Source organism: Apodemus sylvaticus, chromosome 5 (genome assembly GCF_947179515.1).
Source record: "Apodemus sylvaticus chromosome 5, mApoSyl1.1, whole genome shotgun sequence".
In the NCBI taxonomy this organism is placed as follows: domain Eukaryota; kingdom Metazoa; phylum Chordata; class Mammalia; order Rodentia; family Muridae; genus Apodemus; species Apodemus sylvaticus.
This window is the reverse complement of record NC_067476.1, coordinates 143,319,241-143,344,695: the sequence shown is the minus strand read 5'-3', so window position 1 is coordinate 143,344,695 and position 25,455 is coordinate 143,319,241. Positions and strand designations below refer to the sequence as shown.

The 25,455-nt window shown below is 49.5% G+C and overlaps 1 protein-coding gene across 2 annotated transcripts in view; it reads right to left on the bottom strand.

Moving 5' to 3' along the window:
- Nucleotides 1-25,455, bottom strand: part of Ctnnbl1 (catenin beta like 1) — a 152,542-nt gene that overhangs the window by 12,746 nt on the left and 114,341 nt on the right. For both annotated transcript variants that reach the window (XR_007977993.1, XM_052184144.1), the window contains exons 12-13: nt 8,666-8,763; nt 6,239-6,319 (exon numbers count right to left, since the gene is read on the bottom strand). Coding sequence is in view for 1 of the 2 variants with exons in the window: in XM_052184144.1 (XP_052040104.1) it covers nt 6,239-6,319; nt 8,666-8,763 (179 nt within the window). In the remaining variant the exon portion in view is untranslated. The remainder of the gene's footprint in view (nt 1-6,238; nt 6,320-8,665; nt 8,764-25,455) is intronic.

The window sequence follows — 25,455 nt, the reverse complement described above, 5'->3', positions numbered from 1 at the left end:
CACTCCTCCTACAACAACGGGCACTTTCTACTCTGTGTGTGGCAGAGCTGGTGCTTGACCTGGCTATACCAGGCTCCTCGGTTCTGTGGTACCAAACCCCAAACACCCAACTGCTCATTTGTCAACAGGCCAAACAGTATTGAGAGGCAGAGTTCCCACCATAGCGGATATTATCAGAAAATGATGATTCTACTGGGGGAGAAAATACAGCAAACTCTACCAGTGAGGACTCCACTGGTTTGGAAGAAAGACAGACCAGCACGCAGTCCAGAGCCACTTGTGACGGTAATTCTGATGAGCAGCCTCATCTCCTAAGCCGGGGACTCTTAGTGCTTAGGTCCCACTGTGCAGGATCAGTGCTCTTAGGCTCAGGCTTTTGCCAGTGAGCAAGGCGAAACAGGGAGTTCAAGCGAGGCTCTGCAGCCCACAGGGGAGAGGCAGAGCCAGAACCTGTGGCCACCAGTCTGTCATCTCCACTGAGGCTGTGGTGCAGATGTGCTTGGGTTCCAAGGAGAAGCTCTGGGCTTCTCAGGGATGGATTTCTCTAAGAACTGAGGGAGAATACTACTGCAACTGCTTGGTATGACAGGCACCACACCCACATCCACCTAATAACTGTCTACACACCCAAGCCCTGAAGGCTACTGAAGGGCAGCCAATTGCAGCAGGGGAGTGTGCAGAGGAGATGCTGCAGACATTATGGGCAAGTGTGCAGGTGCTTTAGCTTTAGATCTGAGATTCTTCTGCCTCAGTCTCCCAAATGCTGAGATTATAGATATGCACCCCAATGGTTGGCTCTCCAAGATTTAAGAAAGCATGCGACCAGGAAGGAACAGGTGGCTTCTTCATGTAGTGATGGGTGAGGGATATGGCAGGGTCTGGTTTAGGGTTACCTACAAGCTGATGGTATTACAACACTGGTTTGACTGTGTGAGTGTGTGTGTGTTGGGGGTGCTCTAAGCGAATATCCACTTAGACATTCTCTGGGTAAAGGTGAGAAAGACCCACAGGGCACAGTCCTAGAGCTAAGGAGACTACTTAGGTGGCTGCAGTGTGAAAGCTAAGGAAGCGATATGGTCACCTGTGTGAGGAAGCCCATGGCAGTGAGAAGGGGTGGGAGCCGCTGCGGGCAGAGCTTGTCTGGTGGATGTGTGGCATGAAGCGGCAGATGGCTTCCAGGGTCTGACTGGTTACACTGGTGAGTGGCCCTAGGGTGTTCCCACTCTAGGGACCCCACAGTTTGGGTTTGCGAAGTGACATCCAGGTACACCTGGCCGTGAGCCTACAGAGGCATGGGAGGCCCTGGCACAGCCCTGACCTGCACAAACCCTATAACAGGGCCCCAGGTGGCAGAGAGGTGAGATATTAGCTTCATTAGCATTCAGGTTCAGAAAGGCAAAACAGTGCTCAGGGCCAGGCTGTAAGGCAAGTGCAGGGGTATGGATCCAGAACTCAGACCCTCTGACTTCTTTTCCAGTGACTGATTGGAAATGACTGTCAGGGAAGCAGGAGACACCAAAGGGGCCGTGGCTGAAATGGTGGACATCCAAAGAGGGAAGTAGGAGATAGAAAAAGACACCAGGAAGCCCCTGCCTCTCCCTCTAGTTTCTACTGGCAAATTCACTGGCTGAGAAAGTCTGTGAGGCACTGGGTTAAAGATGAGCTGAGAGGAACTCTCAGCAGGATGCGCTCTCTTTTTGAAAGCTTGCTTTGGAAGCTTCCAGCATAGTAGAACAGTGGAAGCCACATCTCCACCTGTGCTCGGGTCACGCACCCCATATGTTCACTCCACCCTCACCCCCATTCACCCATGTCTTCAAGTGAGTTCTGGATCCTGAAGAAAGAGTCAGTCTGCTTAAGATATCAAGTCCTGTGGATACTGTTTCATTACAGAGTCCATCTTTTTTTCTTTGCGGGATAAAGTCTAGAATGATTTAACTGTGGCAAAATTAGCATGCAATTTGTAAGTCATTACGGTGCGAAGTATGTGGTGAGAACACTTTATTGAATAAACCTGCTGAGTATAATTTTCCCAGGAACTAAGAAAGAAAAGCCTCTCTCCTCCCTCTCAGAAATCCCTGCCAGCACCTATCTAATTACGTCTTCTTCTAAAGGCAGCTTCAGCACACAACCCACAGGGATCCTGGTCTTTTCTGGGCTTCAGCCTGTTCGGGGAGCCCAGAGAAATCTGCTGAGACAAGCGCCCTGGATATTTACTGATCACGGGGGCTGCTGCTTGCTGGAAGAGTTGGAAGCATTACACTGCCTTTAAAAGTTCAAATCTTGTTAACCAGGAGCCCCTGGGGTATGTCCAGCTTTACTGTGGATCGCAAGGACACCGAGTACAGCCAGGACACATGGGGCACCAAGCAGCCCGAGGCATGGACGTGCTCTCTTCTAGTTACACATTGCTGCACATTGCTATACTATGAACTGAAAATGCACAAAGTAACCTCGTGCCGGAGGACTCCCATGCATGCTTCTAAGCACATGTGTGTTTCCTTAGTGTAAACAGCTGCAGGACTGGAGATGCTGCTCCACAGAAGAACATTTGCCCAGCATGTGCAAGGAAGGCCCTGGCTTCCATTCCTAATATTGCAAGCAAGAAAACCAAAGCACACCCACCACCAACCAAACACTATGACATTGCTGCAGTTACATTACAGTCTACTTGGTGTACTTAAGTATTTTCAATAAGATGGGTTGTGTGGGGTTTTGTTGGTGTTTTTTGAATTAAACATTACTGGCAAAAATGAAAGTTAAGGAACAACATGGAGGTAGGGGATCCCTCCATCCTTCTTAACACCCAGAGGGCAGACAATGAACTCCTTCACAAAGCAGTGGTCCTTTCTTCAAGGCTCAGGGGAGGAGACCATGCTGAGGCGGTAGTGGTGTACACCTTTAGTCCCAGCACTGGGGAGGCAGAGGCAGGTGGATCTTTGAGTTCAAGGCTAGCCTGGTCTACGGAGTGAGTTCCAGGAAAGCTAGGGCTACACAGAGAAACCCTGTCTCAAAAAAACAAAATAAACCAACCACCACCACCAACAACAAAGCCAGGCACAGGGAAGCAAACAGGCACACTGCCCACCAGCTCTGAAGGGACAGCCTTAAGAATGTTTCTCTGAGGAGGGCACATATCTAATGAGATCTGACCTTGCAGGAGGCACTAGCTGTAAGACCCAAGGCAGGAGGACAGGGCTGGAGGTGTAGAGGAGGCAGAGACAGAATTCCAGGAGTTAACAGGAACCTCCCACAGAAAAGGAAGCAAAGGCTCTCTGCCTGCCTCTTGGGTGCTGGGTGAGATGTTACTTCTGCTATACTACTACCTACCTAATTTCTCCAAGCACAAAAATTCAAACACCTTAAAAACAAATGGCCACCGTGGAAGAAAATATAGGCCGGGGCAGTGAGGCTGTGTCCTGAGCAGAGAGCCAGAGAAAGGCCTGGCTCTGAGCCCAGCTCTCTGACCCCCACCCCCACCCCAGGGCCTGGCAGTGGACTGAAAAAGCCCATTCCTGCGTGGTGTGCATGTGGAAGAATCAGAGTTACTAGAGTGGCTTGAGCTGCCCTCTGGGTCCCTGACCCTCCCCACAGCACACTCCACACTTGGGTTTCTAATTGGCACTTGGGCTTCTCGTCTTTGGCCAGTGCCTGGTCCAGCACTTGGCCCAGAAAAGGAGTCTGATCAACATTTGCCAAATGACTGGATTCTCTCCATTGAATCTTGGTCAAGTGCAAACCACATACAAATGCAGTGCACTCAGTGGAGGTTTTCAGGGAAAGGTTAGGTTTAGAGACACTGAAAAAGCCAGCGTCTGACTCTGGGTATCCTTTCAGGCTCAGTGAAATATTAGACACACATTTCTTACTAATCTGAGGGCCTTAGAAACAGTGTTTCCCTCAGCACTGTTTGCGGGGTTCCTACTCGGTGGAGAAGGCACTGGGAGCAGGAGAGCAGCTGTTCTAAGAGAGGACAACAGGAGGAAGGGGTGAAAGGGAGGTCATGTGGTCTGTGACACAACACCCATGAGGTGGTTTCATCTGCCAAGACAGCCCAAGTGCTGGCCGCACATGCCTCTCACCGACGTGCCCCTCCTGCCCTGGCTCTGGGAGCAGCACCAGGCTGCTAAGCACTAATGGCCTTGGAATGTTTGCCAGTGCCCAGCAAAACGGCCTTGGCACCAAGGAGATAGCTGCTTGTCAGCGAACGGCAGGGCCTGCATCAGTGGCACACAGTGGCCTGCTGGAGGCTGGGGTGCAGCTGTCACTCTCCGTCAGTGCAAACCAATTCCACACCCTCTTCAATGCAGATAATGGGCCATCTTTAGGGAAGCACACCAAGGACCCTAACGGTGACATGCAAGCTGCTCCCAAGACTCAAGTGCCTACTGGTCCTCCTTGGAGTGCACCCCCACCTCTGACAAAGCACCTGGCTGTGCCATTAAGTCAAACACTAAGATAAAGGGACCTACGAGTCATATAAGGAAGAGACAAGCCATGACTGGTAGTAATTTTAAGATGGTGTGTTTGTCCCCCAGGCTTTCCTCTGCCACTTGAAATCTTCTCTGGCAGGTTCTCTGAGGGGCCATGGAAGGGCTGGAGTTCCGGTGGTGTCTGCTCCTACAAAGACCTAGAGAATCTTCATGCCTTACTGTGGCACTCTGTCAGTCCCTCAGTGCCCTCAGGTACCAGGTGGAATGAAGGAGTGAGCGGGTGAGGAGCAGGCCTCGGTACCTAAGCCCAGCTCAGCGTTTACAGACTCAGCCTTAGCTGCAGCTGCCTCTCTGTGTGATGAGAAGGCCCTATCAGTCAATTCAATCAATCAGCCAACACCTGAGCACGACTGAGCTTAGAGCTCAAGGCAAGTTCCAAGAGTGGGACACAGTTAGTCTACTGCTCTGCCTAGGTGGACCTGTGCTTTGTTCGAGAGGAAGTGGCAAAGAACCAAGGCTCAGGTTCCTCTCTTCACCCCAGCTCCAGCCTGGCTGTGCAGAGCAGAGGGCAGAGCTCTGCCGACGGCTGGGTAGGCGTCCAGCACTGCTGCTAGAGAGGCTCCGAAGCCTCGAGGGTCTCTTCAAGGTGAGAATGGAGAAAGCCAGAAAATCAAGATTACAAGGAGACCTGGGGCTCCCACAGGTTGTACAAAGCAGGAAAAGGCTCACACTACTGTGGCTACACAATGGGGGGGAGGGGAGGGCGGGTGTCCACAGGTCAGAACACAGAATGGTCAATAGGCAAATGTGAAAACTTGCTCTGTTTAAGATGTTGCTAAGTAAGGCACAGGGCTGGAGACTGAATGATGCAGCGGCAGGGAGAAGCGGGGGAGGGAGCAGCTAACAGAAGAGTAAGGAAGGCCCCTCAGAAGGAAACCCAGCCAGGCTCATGGCTTTCCTGAGCCCTCAGAAAGCTTCAGGACCAGAAGACAGGACCGGGTATGCCAGCCTAGGGCTTGGCCTGGCCACAGAGATGGCGCCTTTATTCCATGTGCCTTCTGCATATGGGAAGCTGAGCTACTGAGTTCCCAGCCTCCTCCATCTCTGGGATTTTCCTTAGAATCTCATTCCCCCACTTCATCAGGACAATGGCAGCCAGCAACTGACCAATACAACTTGGTCACCATGGTACCAAGTCCCGGCACTATCCCTGGGCACTTTTGAGAGTTGTGTTCATCTCGGGACCCTGGCCCTAAAAGCTCACCACTCAAAGGGCAGTTACACTGTGAGTGTTAATCTTCACAGTTAACTGGATTTAGAGCCCCTTTGGAAATGCACGCCTGGGTCTGAGTGTGAGGTTGTTCTCAGAAGGAAGATCCACCCAGCATCATCCATGGGCTGGGGTCTGAATAAAGACTGAATGACGAGAGGAAAGGAAGCTAAGCACCAGCATTCGCCTCTTCCCGCTTTGTGACTGCAGCTGCAGGGTGGCGGGTTGTCTCAATCTGCTGCTGCAATGCCCACAGACAGACAGACTGGACAGCCTCAAACTGTGGGCCGGCATGAACTCCTCTCCCTGTAACTTGTCAGGCACTTGATCAAAACAACAATTACAGTGACTAATATATGTGCTCACCATAGCAGTTTACTTCTACTCTTTTGACATGAGGTGCCCACGGCTGCAAGTGCACCTTTGCCCTACCTGTCCTATGCAGAGGAGGCCCACAAAGGACCACATGGAGTGTGTGTGTGTGTGTGTGTGTGTGTGTGTGAGGGACTGCCAAGAAGTGGGCAGGGGTACGTACGTGCTTCTCCCCTTCAATCTTCTTGTCGGCCACCTGCATTGCACCTAGATATTTAAAGTGCAGCTCCATTAGTCTGTCGACCTGAAAGAGAGTGACAGGCAGGGATGAGGAGGGATGAGCACACTTCCTGCTTCAGAGTCACTGTCTGCAAAGAAGGCCCACTGCACCGCTTCTGACATGGGGATGAGCATCGTGGACACGCAGAGCAGAGAGAGGCACTGCTGAGAACACAGTTCACCCAGCATGTGCCAGCTTGAACACGTGCCCCAGCATAAAGGAGTGTGGGGCCCTCTGGGGTCCCTCCTGCCGGCCCCTCTGGGGCCCCTGAGACTTCTAGTTGTTAACAGCAAATAAATAAGTAATCATTTGAGTCTCCTCTTGCAAAGAGAAGGAGCTTGAAGTTACATACTTGATATTCACTTAGAACTTAGATTTCTTTTTTCCAACTGAAACCTTTCATGTTCAGATTCTGCCCCAGAGCTGATCTTTTTTTCAATAATAATAAAAAAAAAAAAGCCCGAGTAAAATCTTTTTAGTTGCTTTTGAGTTGGAAGAGAGTGCCAGAAAAACTCCTTCAGCAACTTGAGAAAAGACTTTGACGTCTGTTCAGAAATAACTTGAGTCAGTTTTCAGCTTAGCAGAGCCACCTTGGAACTCAGCCTGGGGACACTGAGTGGGTTTGGAAAGGTTCACTTTCCCCAAGACCTTCAAAGGACAGAAAGTGCCGCCGTGCTGCCGGCCAGACTTCTGACCTATCCGCCAGGCTGGCACCATCTCGGCTCTCTGGCAGGAAGCGTTTTCTGCACAGGAGCTGATATCACAGTGCCCCAAGCACACAGCCATGGATGGCAGCTAATGGAGACTGGGCGAGCATGCATTTCCTGCCACATGTTTCTCTGTCCATGATTTCCTTAAACTATGAAAACCCTACAAGATAACCAAAAAGTGACCTCACTCTTCCTACAAACACAAATGTGTGGAGACTGGGACACGGTGCCCCCTGAGATGCCCGTGCTGTGTGCATTGCTATGGGGCAGCACAAACAGCGGAAGGTGGCTCAAAGAGGCAGAACAAGATCCTCTGAAGGCTGTGCCCCAGCCCTGCTGTGGCTACAGCAGGAATGCAGTTATCGTGTGTTACCAGGGGACTCAGCCTTCCTTCTCCTCCTATGGAACTGCCTGTCATCCAGGGTGTGAAGAGATGTAGAGGCTTCTGTGCTCAGAAACCTGGGTTTGAGTCCCAGCTCTGGTAGTATTAGTGGCATGACCTGGGACAAGTCCCGGGATGTCTCTAAGCTTCAGTTTCCTACTAAGAAGATGAATGACAGGGACCCTAGGAGAACTACAGCGTTACACAGTGCAACAAAGATGCTGCCGCTATTGCCCAGTTCTTTTGGTTCCAGAGGAGAAATGACAACATGAGCGCCGCCACTCTCACTTAGCACAGCGATCCTCACTGGCTTCCATGCCCACCTGGGGCTGCTCAGCATCTCCTTCTCTGTCTGTCTTTCCTCACCTTTGGGAAGGTCAGACAACCCTTTCACAGGGTTCTCTTATCAGATATTTATATTACAATTCATAGCAGAAATTACAGCTATGAAGTAACCATGAAAATAAATTTACTGTTGGGGGTCACTAGGACGTGAGAAACTGTATTAAGGGTCTCAGCATTAGGAAGGTTGGGGATCATTAACCTAGTGAGAGGTCATCTAATCCCCCCATTCCCCCGCCACTGAGAATTCTAGAGGGACACTGATGTCACCATCTGGGGACGTGAGGCTCTGGGTGGCACACACCTTTCTGCGCATGGCAGTCCAGGTGGATGCCAGGCAGCTTCCGTGCTTGCTCTCCCCTTGGCTTACTGAAGTGAAGCCTCTTGCTGAGCCAAAGCTCGCGGACCCCATCCAGCCTGGTCACCAGTCAGCCTGCTTGCCCTGGGATCGTTGTCTTTGGCTTGAGATTACAGGTAGCGGCCACACCTGTGCAGCATTTTCATGGACTCTAGGGATCTAAGTCTGGTCTCTCTGCTTGCATGGCAAGTGCTTTTATGCACTCAGCCATGTCTGTAGCCCACCCATGTATCTTGAAAGTAGCAAAACAGCTTCAACTGCAGACCCCTAAATCCAAAGCTGGTGTTCTTGATCACCAGGCTGTGCTGTGCACCCACCACACCCTGACCTGAACCCTCTGAAAGTCTCCTCTATCCCCAAGTGTGCACGGCTGCCGCTCAGGAGGTACTGCATTCCAAGGGAAGTACACTGCACACAAGCATGGAGACGTGTAAGAACCTTTGAGACAATGCAACAGAGCCACATGCTAGTCAAGGTACGTGGAGGCAGAAGCACTTGGCACCAGCACCCTCAGGTAAGGGGCTGTGTCTCCACACCACTCTGCTCCTGGCCCCATCTGCACGGTCACAGTCACCCACCTTCTCACTGTCGTTCTCTGTAAATTTATTCAGAAGCCGGGTCCGCTGCTGCCCTCTCAGGTTGCGCAGGAGGGAAGCCAGGATCGAACAGACATGCTCTGGGGTGGGAAGGAGAGAAGAGAACACGCTGAGATCAGAGCAGTAATTACTACCTCCTCAGGCCCGTCTGCTCTATCAGAGGAGGAGAAGGGAGGCATCGCTGACTGAGACTATTGATTAATAAGACAAGAGCGTCAACGGTGTCATCAGAAAACCGAACTGATCTTGGTGAGCCTCACAGATACAGTCAGAAGGATGACATCCTCAAGGACAGAGTGAGCAAGGAGACCAAAAGGAGGTGAGAATTTCTATCTTGCCGGGAATTAATTGACTTGTATTGTCCACAACAGAACCTCAAACTAATCCCCCACTTACAGAAATGACCCGTGAACAGAATACAAATACCATCAGGGCATGAGTAAACGATAAATAAGAAATGTCTGTCACTTCTCAAATTGCCTTGTAACTTTCCCTGGCAACTGCCTTGGAATCACGTGATAGCGCCCAAACTCTGCTGCACTAACCCCTCTTGATGCTGAGGGGAGCTGGGAGGTAAGCAGGTCACACCGTGCCACCCTCCTGTGCCACTGCAACTCAACAGCTCCCTCAGAAACTGCTATTCTAGCCCCCAGAGAGGACGACCCCAGGATACAGCACAGGCTTCAGTGGTGAAAACAGCTTTCTCCTCAAGAATAACACCAAGATTCCTGAGGGATGCTCGGCGGGTAGGGTGTTTGTGGGTAGGGCGTTTGTGCAAGCACGAGAACCCGAGTCCACACCCCAGGGTCCACGTAAAACCCCTGTGGCAGGGCATGTCTGTAACCCTAGGGCTTCCCCAGTGACAGGAAGAAGGGACAGGAGGACCCTCAGAGGCTCCCAGGAGGGCTGCCTGGCATATGCTGCAGCAAATGAGAGACGGACTCAGACAAGGTACAAGTGAGGACTGACACCCACAATGTCTCCCAGCTCTACCCCTGTACCGTGGCCTGCACACGTGTCCTCCCAGATATACACATGTACATTGGCCTGCACATGTGTGTACTCCCCCCTAACTCTACCCCTGCACCATGGTCCACACATGTGAGCACACACCCTCATTTAAAAATTCTACAATAATGACCTTGAAAAGGAGGTCACAAATACCTACTTATAAGGAAATGACCAAGTTTATTTTGAAATAAATTGCCGGTGTTGGAAAGATGGCTCAGAAGTTAAGAGTGCTCACTGTTCTTTCAAAAGGCCAAGGTTCGGTTCCCAGTCACATGCGATGGCTGACAACCACCTGTAACCAGCTCCATGGCATCCATCACCTTCTTAATGGTCTCACCAGGTACCCACACATACTTGGCACATACACATGCAGACATACACTAAAAAGTTCAGGGTTGGAGGAAGGGTATGCCAGGTAGGACTGAGGGATGCTGGGAGAACCTGGAGGCCAGGTCTGCTTTGGTCTGTAAAATATGCACCTCAGTCCCTTGTCTTGGTTGAAAGCAAACACTTATGCTTCTACATGTCCCCAACATAAAACCAGACTCCCTTGTTCTCAGACATCTGCAGAGCTGCATTCATTCTGTCTTATGTCTTTGGAAACCATTTACATGCTAAGATTCATAAATTTGAACCCGTAGCCAGACCTGCCCTTTAAATATCTATTCAAGTCACACAATCTACTGCTCCCCCGCCTCCAGCTGTCTGACAATGTAAGCTCAGTTTGACCCGCCTACAGCAAGAGCCTGCCCCCCTCCCCAGCCAGCTCCATTTACTGCACAGTAGCCAGGCTCTCAAGTTTCTCAGGCCCCTCAGCAGATCCTTCATGGAGTTGAGACACCTTGCAAGTTCTCCCTTCAGCTGTGACCCCAGCTCCCACCATCACAACTGTTCTCTCACCATAGTGAGACACACCCTCATCCCAGCCCACACCTGCCAGCAGGTGTCCTTGCGTCCATCCTTGCCCATGGGCATAGTCTTCACAGAAGACCATGATGTTTCTTCAGCAGTGGCTCCTGACCTCTGCCTGACTGCCGCTTCTGACACAGGTACTCCTGCCCCAAGGCCTCTGCCAGCAATGCTCCCTACCAGGAAGCCCGTGCTTCCTCTTTTCTACGACTTAGGGGCCTCAACCTTCTCTATTAGACTCCCTTGTCCACACTCTTCGAAAATGCAAAGCTCTAACACAGGTGGTCCCGGAGTCTCATTGAGCCTCCTTCCTTCTCTCTTAATCACACGCTGTGTGTTTACTGATTTGATCACCACCTCCTTTCAGCTAGAATATACACTGCCTGAAGACAAGGACTCTAATCTGCTTCGGTCACTGCTTACCCCCAGCTCCCATTCAGTCTGACATACACAGCAAGTGTTTTGGGAAACCTTGGCAAATGAGTGGGAGGGAAGCAGGCTCACTGTGTGAACAGTCAGGACTGGCGGTGGGCCCCAAACAGACCATTTACGAGTTCTGGATAGCTTTTTAATGCTTTCCTACTCTGGGCATAGCACCCAGCCCAGGTTCAGGGGCAGGCTGCCTTGCATGCTGAACAGGAAGAATAGGTTACAAGGAGCCAAGAAGGCTCTGCTCTGGAATGGGCAGCAGCACAAGCAGAACATTTTTGAAGGGAAAGCGGGGGTGGGCTGTGGGGGGTGGGGGAAGGAAGCAAGGCTGAGCTCGGAATGAGCCAAGAAGAAAAGACCAGAAGGTAGAGTATGGGACACCCATGCTTCTGCCACTCAAGGTGACTGAGCAAGGACTCTGGTCCCTTCAGCTGGTGAACAGGTGTGAGACAAGCCATACGGAAAGCAGTGAATCCCATACTCAGGCTGGAAACTTTGAAATTACTTAGCACAGCAGCTGGGAACAACCTCCATGTATATCTACATATAAAGCATCTGACAGTCACAGAAGGAGAGAGGGAACATCAGACAGTTCTTATACAGTGTCTGTCTGAGGCAACCCACTCTTTGCAGGATGGAGAAACCCAGGCCAAAGCAAAGTGACTCATCTCCACACTAGTTGGTGCCAGAGGTCTGTGTGATCCAACTGCAGATGACACATGTATTCACTACTTAGCTCTGTATGTGCAAGAAGTGAGTGCTCAGGGCTCCAAACAACAGGACCCCTAACCCAAAGGAGCTCTGTAAGCATAGAGAGAACAGTTCCACAACCACAGCGCAGTGTGTCAGGTTGGTGACAGCGACTTGGTAGGCATGGGACACTTGGGAGAAGACATCTGCCTAATGCTTCCCACTGGAAAACAAAATTGAAAATCCTACTCCTGGTAACCATGCAGAGAGAGGAAAGAACATTTTAAGGCAGGAACTAACTGTATAAAGGCCACTGGATGGAGTGTAAGGCACACGTTGGTAAGAGCGACCACCCACGACCACTAGTGCATTTAGAGGGAGTGCAGAGAGCCAAGCTCACATCAAGATTTAATCCCATCTCAGCAGCTACAGTCCTCCTGTGGACCAACCCTAGGAACCCTAGGAACCCTAGGAACGTGCTTCTTTCCTGATCAAGGTTCCTCCCTCTCTGTCTTGGCTTTTAGGAAGTTAAGACAAACTCGCAGTAACCAGAGGAAACAGCTTCCTTACTGCTTTACTGCTCGGTTCAGCAGAGAGCCACGGGGACGGATGGATGCACGTGGTAAAAAGTAAGCTACACGCGGCACGGATGTATGTGTGTCTGTTCCAGCACTCCTTTCGCCACTCTTCTCCTGCTGCCTTGCCCTCCTCCCAAGAAAAACCCACAAAGTACCTTGTATACATTCTCAACAGAGAATTGATATTATACACATATATGTTCCCAAATATAACTACTCTTACCAGCATGAACTTTCTTTTTTAAACCGCTATCTAGAATGCCACCGAATTTAACTAGTGAGCCATTTCTGGGTATTTTTGGCAGCTTCTAGGTTGAGGGCTTGTTGTTATTGTTAAGGACAATGATATTCATATTCTGTGATTCAAATGGAAATCACATATACAATGTTAAATGTCATTTGGGCTGGAGAGATGGCTCAACAGATAAAGATGGCACTTGCCATGGGAGCCTGGGGACCTGAGTTCAATCCCTGGAATCCACATAAAAGTGGAAGGGAGAGCTGACTTCACAAAGCTGTCCTGACTTCCACGTGTGTGGCTCACAAGTTCCTCTCCGACATACCATGTATATACATGCACAAATACATACTGTTAAATATGTCTCCCTACACCCTTCCTCACAGTGTCTACTACCCAAGAGAAGTGATGACAACCAGGCAGGTAGAACCAGATCCCCCATACCCACCCCTGCCCCCACTTAGCAGTTGTTCAACATTCTTTTCCTACATGTATGAGTCAGGGAACAGCAGGATACTCTACAATACAGAGACCTGTGATGGGGATTTGGCTTGGGTGACTCAGAAATCTTATCCTTGGTGCCTGCAAGCTGAAGACCTAGGAAGCAAGAGGAGCACTCCCACTGCAAGCCCAAAGGCCCCAGACTTCTGGCCAAATATTCTAAGGCCCAGTCTATGGAGGGCTGAGAACCATGTCTGAAGGCAGGGAAGATGGCTGTCTGGTCCTTCCTCTTCCTCGCTTCTATTTGCAGTTCTCAATAGATGGGTGATGCCCATTTACACTGGCGAGGGTGATCTTTATTCAGCCACTTGATTCAAATGCTAACTTGTCCCAGGCCTCCCAGGCACACCCAGGTCACCCATTCATCAGCTACCAGGGCCTCCTTTAGCACAGCCACAGTAACACACGCCTGATGCACAGACCATGTGCACTAATGTTTGTTTTGCTTCTCCTGCCAACTTATGGCTTTCTTAATTTTGATTTCTAAGGGATCTTTGTAAGTTAAAGAAACTACCTTCTTCAGATATCTTGTGAATGCTTTCCTTAGTTTGCCATCTGTCTTTTGGAATTCTTATTCAAAGTCAGGTTTAGCAGCAGTGTTCTGCTCTGCTCTAGCCCTGCTCAGATGCCTATTTGTGGGCTGGAGGCACAGTTCTGCAGCCAGCATACTCTACCACATGCATGAGACCACGGTTACAGGTTTGGCTCCAGCATCCATTTCCTCAGCCTTATTTGGGAGCAGGTTGTCGCCTCGTGCATTTGTCGTGCATGTGTGACAGAACACTATTTTGTCAACACACCTTACAGTCAAACTATGAGAAAAGTGCTATTTTTATCTTAGTCTTATTAATCTGGAACTGAAAGTCCAGAGAGGTTAGGTAGCTTACAATCCCATGTTTGAAAAAGTTACCTGACTCCAAACTATAACCAAGCCCTTGGCTCTCAAAGACGGGAGAGAGGAGACCAGAAACCAACCCTGTCTAAAAACAGCTCCACAAGGGCTCACTGTGCCCAAAAGACAGACATCATGTAAATGTGGATTTATAAAACCCCACAGTTTTAATGAGACTAAAATGAAGCAAAAGGCCATATGGAGGAAGACATGAATAACTACCCGACTTCCCCTCTTTACGGAATTAAGTCTTCCCAGAGCAATTTCTTTAAGAGTCTAAATAAAGAAGAGACTTTGGATTTTACAGTTCCACAAATAGGGAGCCAGAACTTCACTCTGCACTCATTTCCCTACGAATCCTGCTGATTCTGATGGGTAAGAAATTTACAAGGGATTGTTCTTTATATGCCTTACAGGGAGGGCAGGGGTTACTGGGGCCCAGGAGGCATCTGGAGCACTATGCCTCAAGCAGGGAACTGTGGTCCATACAAGGGTCATTTCTGACACTCTTAGCATGCATGCCTACAGCTCAGCCCAGTCCAGACACGAGAACCTTGACCACCAGCACGGTACACTAAGCCAGCTGTCACCTGCCTGCCTGACAGGGCTTTAAGCCAAGCACATCCAAAACTGCCTGTGCTCCTTCTACCTCTGTAAGCTCTGGCCTGTCATGCCACAGGGAAACACTCGAGCCACCCCAAGTTTTAGCACACAGGTTTCATTAGCTACTAATAAATGTAGCTTCCCTAAGAACAGATTTCAGCCCAAGGTAGTGTCAATTTTTCATACACTACGGGGATGGGGGGAGCTGCTGGCACAGAGAGCAGAGGAGATAACAGGTTTATCTGCTGGCCAGCACCGCTCAGCTGCTCTGTCATTTCGACAGGATAAAATGGAGGTGAAGGATGGCTGTGGAGCTGTCAGTGTGGACGTGTGGATGCGATAGCTCCACCAGAGGAAAACACATATACATCCTCCCACCAGGCACACACACTATGCATACATACACATGACACAGGTGTCACATACCACAATCCACCATACCATACCACATCTATACATCTATCCCATAGGCTACCCCTGGAATCCACAAAGGGGAAGGTCATATAGACCTCCATTTTTCAATTCACTGGTGAGAGAGATGGGCATCTTGGCATCCTGGTGCAATGTCAGAGCCAGCATAGACACTGTGCTCGTTCAACTTCTTGCCTGCTGGGCACCCTGCTCAACAGTCAAACAACTGGCTGCCTCCATACTAATTACTGAAATTGCCTGGAGGGGTGGCTCTGGTCCACCCTTCCCCCTTTACTCTCCTCAGGGCCTCTCCAGGGCGATTAGCAATGAGCTAGATGGTATCTATTGCAGAGGGCTAAAAGTTTGGTTTTCTAGGGCAGTTTTTTCAGAGCTGGAAGGGCTAAAGCTCTCTAGCCCACCTCCCCTGGGGTTCTTCATATAGAAACAATGGCCCAGGGAAGGGTACGACTTGCCTCAGGTTAAAAGCACTTCTGCACGGACTCTGAGCATCCACCTCTCATAGTGATGGTGTCTTGTTAAGGATCCTCACTTCTTACACTCAAACCAAGGCTCTCCAGACTAGCACAGGCTGAGGCTCCTTCTGGTGCACACCATTTTGCAAGAAGTTGAACCGATCAGTGTTTCTTACAAGTGAGTGAGGTCTAAACCCCAACATGCACTTGGTGAGCAGTGCCTCACTCTGTGAGAAGAGCCATTTCACCTCTAGGGAGGCCTGCTCCTAAGGGTGTGGGGTAGGGATGGGGATCAGGTCCTCTGCAGAGAGAGATGAACTCCAAGTCCTTGCTTCAGAATCACCCAGGCTTGGGTTCAAATCCTGACCCAGCAGTCCCTAGCTATTAGACCCCTCAGTGAGTGTTTTATCTGCCTCAGTTTTCTTGTTTGTAAGATGAGGCTGATCCAGCATCACCTATTCAATCCATTGTCTCAGGGAAATGTGCACGTGTACAGTGCTCACTCATCAGATGGCAACCTAAACTGTGCCACATCAAAAAAGAGCTTCATGGGGCCTGCTCACCTGTGCATCGCAGAGGGCTTGGCTCTCTCCTATGTTCTGGCCCCACAGTCCCCTCAGTGTGTTTGTCTGCCTGGGTCCTGGTGAAAAAATATCTTTCTCACACTAAAATGGAGCAAGGCCAACTTCACTCTTGTCCTTTAATCCTACAATAAATTAAAGTACTGGTGTGTGACTATCTATAAAGCCAAATAATATACAATTCTGGAGACCCGCAGACATCCCCCAGGCAAGTAGTAGCTGTTTATAGGAAGCTGAAGGACACATCATATCTAAGCAGAGATGAGCTTACCTTTCAATAAAAATGACGCATTTAGCCATAATAACTATTTATTGAAAAGAGAATACATAATTTGCTGAACTATAAAAAAATAGCTGATCATTCTTCATTTGTGGTCAGTGATAGGACGTAAAGCATTCTGAGTATCTTTCTTCTGTGTGCCAGGTACCACAGCAAGCAGCGGACAATAGAGATGAATGTGGGACTGTGTTAAACTACCTGTGTCCTGAACTGAAGAGGGGTGCGCGCGCACCCATGTGTGTGTGTGTGTGCGTGTGCATGTGTGCACGCGTCATGTGGAACTTAGAGGAGTTGGTTCTCTCCTTCTACCCTGTAGGTCCCAGGGCTCTGCCTGGTTGCTCTCTGGGTTGTCAGGCTTGGCAGCAAGTGCCTTTACCTGATGAGCTATGCATCTCGCCAGACTTGGCAGGCTACTCTGCAGTCTCAGAACCTCCACCTGCTGTCCAATAACCCAAACGGTTGGCTAAAGACAGACACACATAGGTCAGCCAGGGTGCTCATAGGATGGAAGTGGTCCCTGTTCTTCACACATCAGGCCCATCCTGGTCAGATCCAGCAGGGTGTCTTTAAAATTCAAGCCACGCTGCCTTTATTGCCACTCAACACCCAAGGCCATCAGTGCCTTTGTTTTAAGGAAACCAAATGCTGCACAGGTTTTATGTTCTAAAATTACAGCCATCCAGTTTTAGTAGAAGCCCACCTCCCTTCAGCTACCCAGATGGACAGACATCCTGGTTTCTGCTAAGATTCTAGATGCAAACAGGATGTTCAAAATACCCTAATTAGATCGATCCCAGCCTCAGCAGTGGTGTGTTGGAATACAGATTAATCTGCTGCACGGTCCGCACCGGCAGCTGAAGTAGCAGGAGGCCCTGTCAAATCAGGCCATAGTCTTATATCTTCTGCCTTTATTATTTTTTTTCTCATTTTATACTTCATGATAATGGAATCTGCCTAGTCAGGGATGTGGCAAGCCATGCAGAGTCACACATGTATGCTCAGCCCCTCCTGCGAATACTGATGCCAGTTAGATCAAACACTCTTTAAAGGACAGATGCATCTGTATGAGCATCTATATAGCCTCTTTGGCACACACATAAAATAAATGTATTCTTATTTTTCTCCAACCTTCCTTGAGTATTCAATACATGGCAGGCATATGTGGGGGCTTAAGATGGCAGCACACTTGCAAACCTACCATGTGTCTGTGTAGACACATGTTATGAATTCACTCTCATAACAACCTACAGGTCACTTTGATCACTCTCCCCATGGAACAAGTGACCTGGCCTGTATGGTAATCAAACTCAATCCTTTCCCTCAAGTGTTACAACAGCCCCCAACCCTGTTAGTGAGGCAAATGAAACCACAAGTCACTTCCTCTCAGTGAAGCTTCCAAAGCGGAGCGCCAGGGAGGCAGTGTGGGAATGTTCACACTCTGCTGTCCATCAGAGCCCTTGTCACACTAAGCCGCAGGTCCTCAGTCCTGCCTGTCCTTAGTCCCACATCTCCTTCTCCCTCTCTCTCCCTTTCCCTCCCTCTCTCCCCTCTCCTTCCCCCACCCCCTCTCTCATAGACACACACACACACACACACACATACACACACACACACACACACACACACACCATCCCCACCCGACACAGAATAACTAAATCCTTGAGAGGGGAGTGAGAGGAGGAGCTGCCTCTTCCAGAGTCAGGACAAACGAAATGCTCCAACTTCCTGGCAGTGGAACACAGGGGCAGAGTAAAGGTATGCCAGACAACGTGCAAGAGGCTGAGGCACGGAGACACGAGGGGCAGCTCTCTCACTGGGGCTGGGCAAGGGTAGAGCAAATGGGTAAGTACAGGCGGCGTAAGAGAGAACCCTGCACCTCGGACCAGAATCTGGACTTCATTCCATGTGACACAGGTCAGCCAGCGGAAAAAAGTAGCACTATCAGCTCTGCGTTCTAAAAGGCTCATCCTGGAGAGGGGCTGGGAGGCATCTTACAGAAGCACAGGCACCAAAAGCGCTCTCACTGCATTCAGAAGTCTCTAACAGTGAACTGTCTCTAAGCAAAATCTGAACTAGCCAATGACCCTCCTGAAGAGTCTCAGGCTCTGCCTGCTTCCTCATGGAGGGAGGGGGTGCAGAACGGAGCTAGGAGAATGGACTTTTAGTGCACACCGAAGAAAAACTCTATTGGTCTTTTTTCTACCTATAGCCTGGGGATCTTTTCTTGGCTATGGGATGAGGATGACTTAGATAGCCTGACAGCTGAGTTATCAAAAAGATGCAAACTAGTGAGTGACCAACAAGAGGTCATGGAAACATAAAACCACAGAGACTTGGACAAGTGTTCCTGGCAGCTCTATTCCCCCTGGTCCAATTCTGGAACAGTCTATTAACAGGAAGGATGAAAAGTTTATCCACAGAACAGAATTTCACTTGGCAACAACAACAACAACAACAACAACAACGACAGAAGAAGTGTATCCCTCAACTGAGTGACCTTCACAAAGGGCACAGAGTGGATGCCTTACTCGGTAGGCAAGAAGTCACTGTGTGAGCCCCGAGTGAAGATCTAGGTGAGGTTAACCTTGTTATGGTGAGGGAAAAAAAGGAACAGTGGTAAGTTACCTCTATGGGGGCTGGAAGAATTAGTGAAAGGGAATTTTCTGGGATACTAGAATGTTCTATATTTGACAGTGCACTTGCCCAAACATATCACTAGCCTCTCAAGTTCTGTGCATCCCAGATGTATCTGAGCAATAACAACTAGAGGTGAATGATAAACATGCTGGGGTGTAACATATGCTGGTGTCTGCAACTTACGTTCTGCATCAAAAAATCACCCAGATGATGAGAGACGCGAAAAAGTAACACAGAGCGGTAAAGAGGTCAGAGTGGGCGTTAGCAACATCCGGTGCCAGGTATGGCAGCATTTGCTATACCTTTTTTTTTCTGTGTTTGAAATTTTAAGGAAATGCTGAGGAGGAGGAGGAGGAGGAGGAAGCAGAAATGAGAGGAGCATGAGCTGGGTACAAAGGAAAAGCCTTCCAAAGGCGACTCCCTGAGAAGGAGTTTTCATATGTGTTATCTGAAACTGCAAATGTTGTTTCCCACCGAAGCCTGTTCTACCTGAAGCATCACTAAATTTAACTAAATACTGTCACTTCTGGGCTGTGACAAGACTCCACAAACACTGAGCACTAACTGGTTGCAGAGAGGTGCAGGCACTGCCTGGGTTGACTTCCCTTCCCCTGGGATTCCCTTCAACAGCCCAGAATCACATGGATTATGGAAGTATTTAAGTGCTATCTTGCTAAAACTGGAACCTAGGTGAAGGAGTAATAAATGAAGGGGAGAATATATAAGGGGTTAGGTGAGAATATAGGTGAGTTAGGTGAGTGTGGCTAGGCGGCGTGGGGGAAGGTGTCCAGGCGGGCCCTTGTCCGGGCACCTCTGCCCCTAAGGGACCACACACACACAGACATGGTATAGAATAGAGTTTATTCAGAATAGGGGATGGGAGTTAGTGGTAGAGAGGGAGAGAGAGAGAGAGAGAGGAGAGAGAAAGAGAGAGAGAGAGAGTGTGGAGGCGGCCGGCCATGACCACGTGGAGAGGGGGGAAGAGCCCCAGGGGCAGAGAGGTAAGCGTGTGGGAGAGCGGTGAGCAAAAAAAGAGAGGAGGAGCAAGCAGCCCTTCTTATAGTGGGCCAGACCTCCGGGGCGGGGCATACCCGGCCATTGCCAGGTAGGTGTGGGGTGGAGCTTACACAAAACCCCAACACTAGGATGGTGGGGAAATGCCTCTCTGTGTTACTGCCTGGCTTCCAGAGCCCAGGGACAAAGGGCTGAATGGTGTGGCTTCTCATAGGCCCAAGGCTCCCCAGAAGTGCTCCTGGAGCATGATGGTCCAGACTTCAGGGAGAGGGGAGCTGCATGCAAAACCTACCATGTGTACACCACGAGCTGGAAGTGGGGTCTTTTCACCTGCAGTTTTCTCTGGCTCCGGCAATGTGATCTGTCAGGATGCCAACCCTATCCACTTCACCAGCAGTAGTGTGACCTTATGACAATGGCTTGAGAGAGCACCATTTGACTTCTAAACTCCAGTGCAGGCTTGGCCAAATTGCCACGAGAGGCCATAAACAAAGGACAGCAAGCACAAGGGCTTTGATCTTTCCACAAAACAAACAAAACCTTACAGGACTACATGGCTAACTTTACATCAGTGATTTAGGCTGGGCTGGCATTTGGGACCTTTAGGAAGAGACATAGTCCCTCTGTCCTTCTCTGTCTCTTTCCTGCTCTTTGGAATGTGGGAGTTATAACCAGGGCACTAGCAGCTATCTGGGACCATAAAACAGTCTTGAAATGCATAACCAGGCCCTTGGGACACATAGAGAGCCAACAAATGCTTCCTGCTTTGAGATAAGAATGGCAGGACACCCAGAAGCTGTCGAATGGCCCTGCTGGCCTCTGGACTGCCTTACCTGGGAGAGACAATACATACCTCTCTGCCTTCGGCAGTAATCCTGTGTCTTCTAACTAACCCTTATCCTTAAGTTCTTTCTTAGGACTCTCAAAGCAAAAAGAGAGCCTAGCTGTGCCGAGTGTCCTGAGGCTGCTCCTAAGCAGAGAGAGGGCTGTGCACAGAGCCACCCCTATTCTCAGAAGCAGCCTGCATGCCAACGGGGAAGCCTCAGGAGCACATGCACTGCTGGTGGAAAGGCACAATTCTCCTCAAGACACTTCCCGTGATTATACACAGGCCACGGACACTGGGATGAAGAACCAGGAAACTTTTGCCTGGAGCTAAACACCTTCATTTCATAAGGAATGCCCATAAGTGCCAGCCACAGAGCTAGGTGCTGACAGAGACCAGCTTCCCTGGCTGCATGGAGGCTTCTGATGAAGATGGCCCCACAGCAGCCACAGCTCAGCCCAGTTCCCTGCCTTTTGCTCTCAGAGTACCTCATCTAAATGAAAGCTCACTGCGGCCGACAAGCTCTTCCAGAGTTTGGAAAGTGAATTATCTAGTTACTGTCATTCCTTTGCAATGAAGCACATAAAAACATCTTTAGATCCTAAAATGAGACAAATGGCTAGGATATTTGTACTGTGACATTTTTCTTTCGTAAAGTGTCCTTGATGGCCAGCTCAGCGAATTGTCAAAGAGCTCTATAGGACTGAGGCACAGTATAACTGCTTGGCATACCACATTTGGCCCAGACTGCTACCCAGAGGCTAGGCACAGACATCAGCAAACTTCCACACTGCATCAGCAGATCTGCTCTTCCCTACTTGTACATCCCAATTATGGGGGGTGCTGGGGGCAGCAGAGCCAACCATAACAATCTTAGGACCCGGGAGCTGTTTTCATACTCCCAAACTCCCACGCACTATGCCTGCTTTGGAAAGAAGTGCGTGTATGTGTGAGCACACGTATGTTGAGGATGCAAGAATGGGAGTCGAGGCCTTTTAGAATGAGCTAAAGTCATCCCTACCACTTGTACTTTATGTGGAGGCTCTGCCTCTGTCCTCAATAGCCCCATCTGATTCTTCCGCACTAAACACCATTGTCATGTACAGATCCTGAGGCCACAGAAACCAGAAAACTGTGCAGACCCAAAGCAGTTTGTGCTCATTTACTCAAAGCTTGACATGGCACGGTGCGAGGTCAGAGGGTTTCATATAAGAGGATGGAGGCATTTTAGTGCTGCTGGAACAGCACGCCTGATCCATGTTCCTTCACTCCATGTCTGAGTGAATGAACCAAACCATTCCCTGATCATTCACACAGGAAAATGTCTGGAGAAACTGGAAGTCAAGTCTGCTGTGAAAATGTCTGAGGTTACACTCTGAACAGGTGTCGGATCCCTTCCAGGAAGAGAGGACTCAGTCACTCCTAAACCACGGTGTGTGAGGAGGGTTACTAGCACACGGGCTAGGGGGCTTGATGTCAAAGCTTTCCTGCACGTACCAGAGCAACCACCTCACACGTGCATAAGAAAGAACTAGAGGGAGGCTGGGCGTGTGAGGCCACAGCTGGTCTGGTTGGTCTACATAGTGAGTCCTAGGCCAGCCAGTGCTACACAGTGAGACCCTACCTAAAAAAAACAGTGAAGGCGGATGTGGAAGAGAAAGAAGAAAAAGAAGAGGAAGGAGAGGAAGAGGAAGAAAAGGAAGAAAAGGAAGAAGAAAGAAAAGAACAAATGACCAGGGGGCAGGCTGGGATGAGAGGCGGTTCCTGCCTTCCCCAATGGGTCCAAGGAGGAGTTCTAACCACGTGGCAGACACCATGCCAGTGAGTTCTCCATCTTCTTTCTTTCCTTTCTGCTTTTTTTTGGTGGGGGATCGGTGGGGGTGGGGGTGCTTGGGGCAGAACCCAGGGCCTCCTGCACAGCTGCCCCTATGTTCTGTGTGTTCCCCAGCCTCTTCGTATCTGCAGCCACCTTTGTGGTTCCCTTTACACAGGATTCAGTAGGCAGGGAAACTGAGTCCTAGAGGGAAACACACTTCTGATTCTGATCTATTAGTACCCTGGAGAATAAAGTCTGGTTTCTGTTCCCTGTGCCATATCCCATCATGCCACTCAGAGCTACAGGCTTCTTAGCCATGGACTGTAGTAGAACCATTTTAAGCTTTTCCCTGACTTGCTTACAAATAAATGAGACTCAGACTGCGGTTATTTTATTTGGCCTTGACAGTTGCTGGTGGGGTCACCCTAGTCTGCTCTTCTAACCTCTGGCCTTGATCCTCCCCATCAATGCAGCTCTCAGGCAAGCTCTGGGCCTTACCCAAACCTGCCTTTCTAGGGAATTACGTTTCCTAGCATAGTGAGCTGACTTGTAGGAACTAAGCAGAGAGCGCATTTTGAAGAAAATCATACAATGAATCACCAGTGTCCTTTTGTTTTATATAAAACAGATGGTTTCTGGCAAAAATGGACTTCAAAGTAATTTCTGTGAAACAAATGCTCCTTGGACTGCTCTGGAATCCAAGATTCATTCCCCAGGAGAGATGTCCCCTGACTGCAGCAGCGTAAGTACCTTGTGGAAGGATGTGGTGATTAGCCTGGCAGATGAGGGCATGGGTGTAGATCTGGAACAATCTACCCTGCTGCTGGCACTTTCCCAGAGTTCCCTTAAGCTGGCCAAGGGCTCTCCTGTTCAGCGAGTCACACTATGGGGACACAGGCTCGGTCCATTGTTGAGGTTTGCTCTGCTGCTCTGTGGTGTAATGTTAAATTTTATACCCAAAGGGTTAGGCCTATGATTGACTCTTTATGCTTACCAGCTTTTAGTGTGTAAACCTTATTTCTGGATTTAAATTTTCAGTTAAATAAAATTGGTTACAGCCAATTACTGGAGGGATTAGAGGTAGGTAGGTCTGAAGTGACCTGAAAGAGGAGGAGGAAAACCGAGGGAGAGAGCAGAAGCCGCCATGAGGGGGAGATTGATGAACACATGGCCAAGAGAAACAGCAAGTACTAGGGTGCACCGATGGGGAGGAGCGAGGCCAGAGGTTAGAAGAGCAGACTAGGGGTGACCCCACCAGCAACTGTCAAGGCCAAATAAAATAACCACAGTCTGAGTCTCATTTATTTGTAAGCAAGTCAGGGAAAAGCTTAACTCTACTACAGTCCCTAGCTAGAAAGCCTGTACCTCACCCCAGTAGCTCTGAGTGGCATGATGGGATATGGCACAGGGAACAGAAACCAGACTTTATTCTTCAGATACTAATAGGGACGATCAGAATCAGAAATGTCTGTTTCCCTCTAGGACTCAGTTTCCCTGACTACTGAGCAATCCTCCCATGACCTTTCTCAAGTGGAGGGAGCTGAGGGGGAGGAGCCCACAGTGTGACAAACTTTGCAATTTTGCCATGTGTGTCTGTGATGGCGGGAGGAGTCACTGGGCTCTGGGAGGTGGAGGATAGACATGCTGTCGAATGTCTTATACACACAGGACAGCCATTCACGCCAAAGCATGCCCTGCTTTAAAATGTCAACAGTGACAAGGCTGAGAGACATGAACTAGGCTATTTCTGACATCTAACTGCTCAACTGTTAGTGGATCTCAATATTAACAAGCACATTCTAGCTAGAAAAATGGCTAAATTCAGGGCTCTCATTCTTAGTGGTTCCTGATTTTATAAACTTTCCATATGAGATAAAATTCTACCCTGTCAAGGGATGCCTTAAAATATTCTAGGAAAAATAAGGGGTAGTAGGGAACAGAATAAAGCCAGATTGGCAAAATACTAATCATCAGAATGGGGTGATGGCCAGGCCTAAGAGCTCAGCAGATATGCTTTGTATATCTCAAAAATTCCCACAATAAAGAAAAATTTTCTTCTTTCAATTGAGTTTACACAAAGAGATTCAACAGATAAAAGAGTTCCTACTCACCCCACCCCCTCACCTGGCCCTAGCCTGGCAGACTTTTGCTGATGGAGACCAGCCAGCCAATCCTAGGATACTGCTGGCTATAGGTGGGGATATGTGGAGAGAGGAGACTGCCTTGAAGAGAAGTCAGTGGGAAAGCAGGACAGGCTGTAAGGAAGCAACAGGATGGGGCGTCCCCAAGCACAAGCAATCGCTCCCAGAGAAGGGAGTCAGGGAGGCATCACTCACTGTGCGAGCACGGAAGGGAGGAAAGCGAGTCCTGGGGTGTGCTTGGGAGCAACTGTGAGCTCAGACTGCACGGGAAACAGGACTTCAGGAAGGACCACTGCCGGAGGAGGGGGCAGGCTGCTTTCCCAGGCTATGCCAGGGTTGAGGTTTTTGTTCTTTGTTCTTTCGAGACAGGATTTCTCTGTGCAGCCCTGGCTGTCCTGGAACTAGCTCTGTAGACTAGGCTGGCCTGGAATTCACTGAGATCCACCTGCCTCTGCCTCCCAAGTGCTGGAATTAAAGGCGTACGCCAGGGTCTAGTTTTATTCTAGATCTGTAGTGAGAAGGCTCTAAAGGGTCAAGTAGAAGCATGACCAGATTCTGTTTCAGGGGCACTGGAGGCAGTTCACTTGTCCTCTTTAGGACCCTGGAGAGCCACGGACAGTTTGGAGAGAGGCAGTGATGCCCAGAGTGAGCCAGTGACAGGAAAGGGCTGCCATCCCTTGGGAAAGACTGAAGGCCAGCTAAGAACCAAGACTGCACTCGAGAGGTACCTGTGCTATTGTGT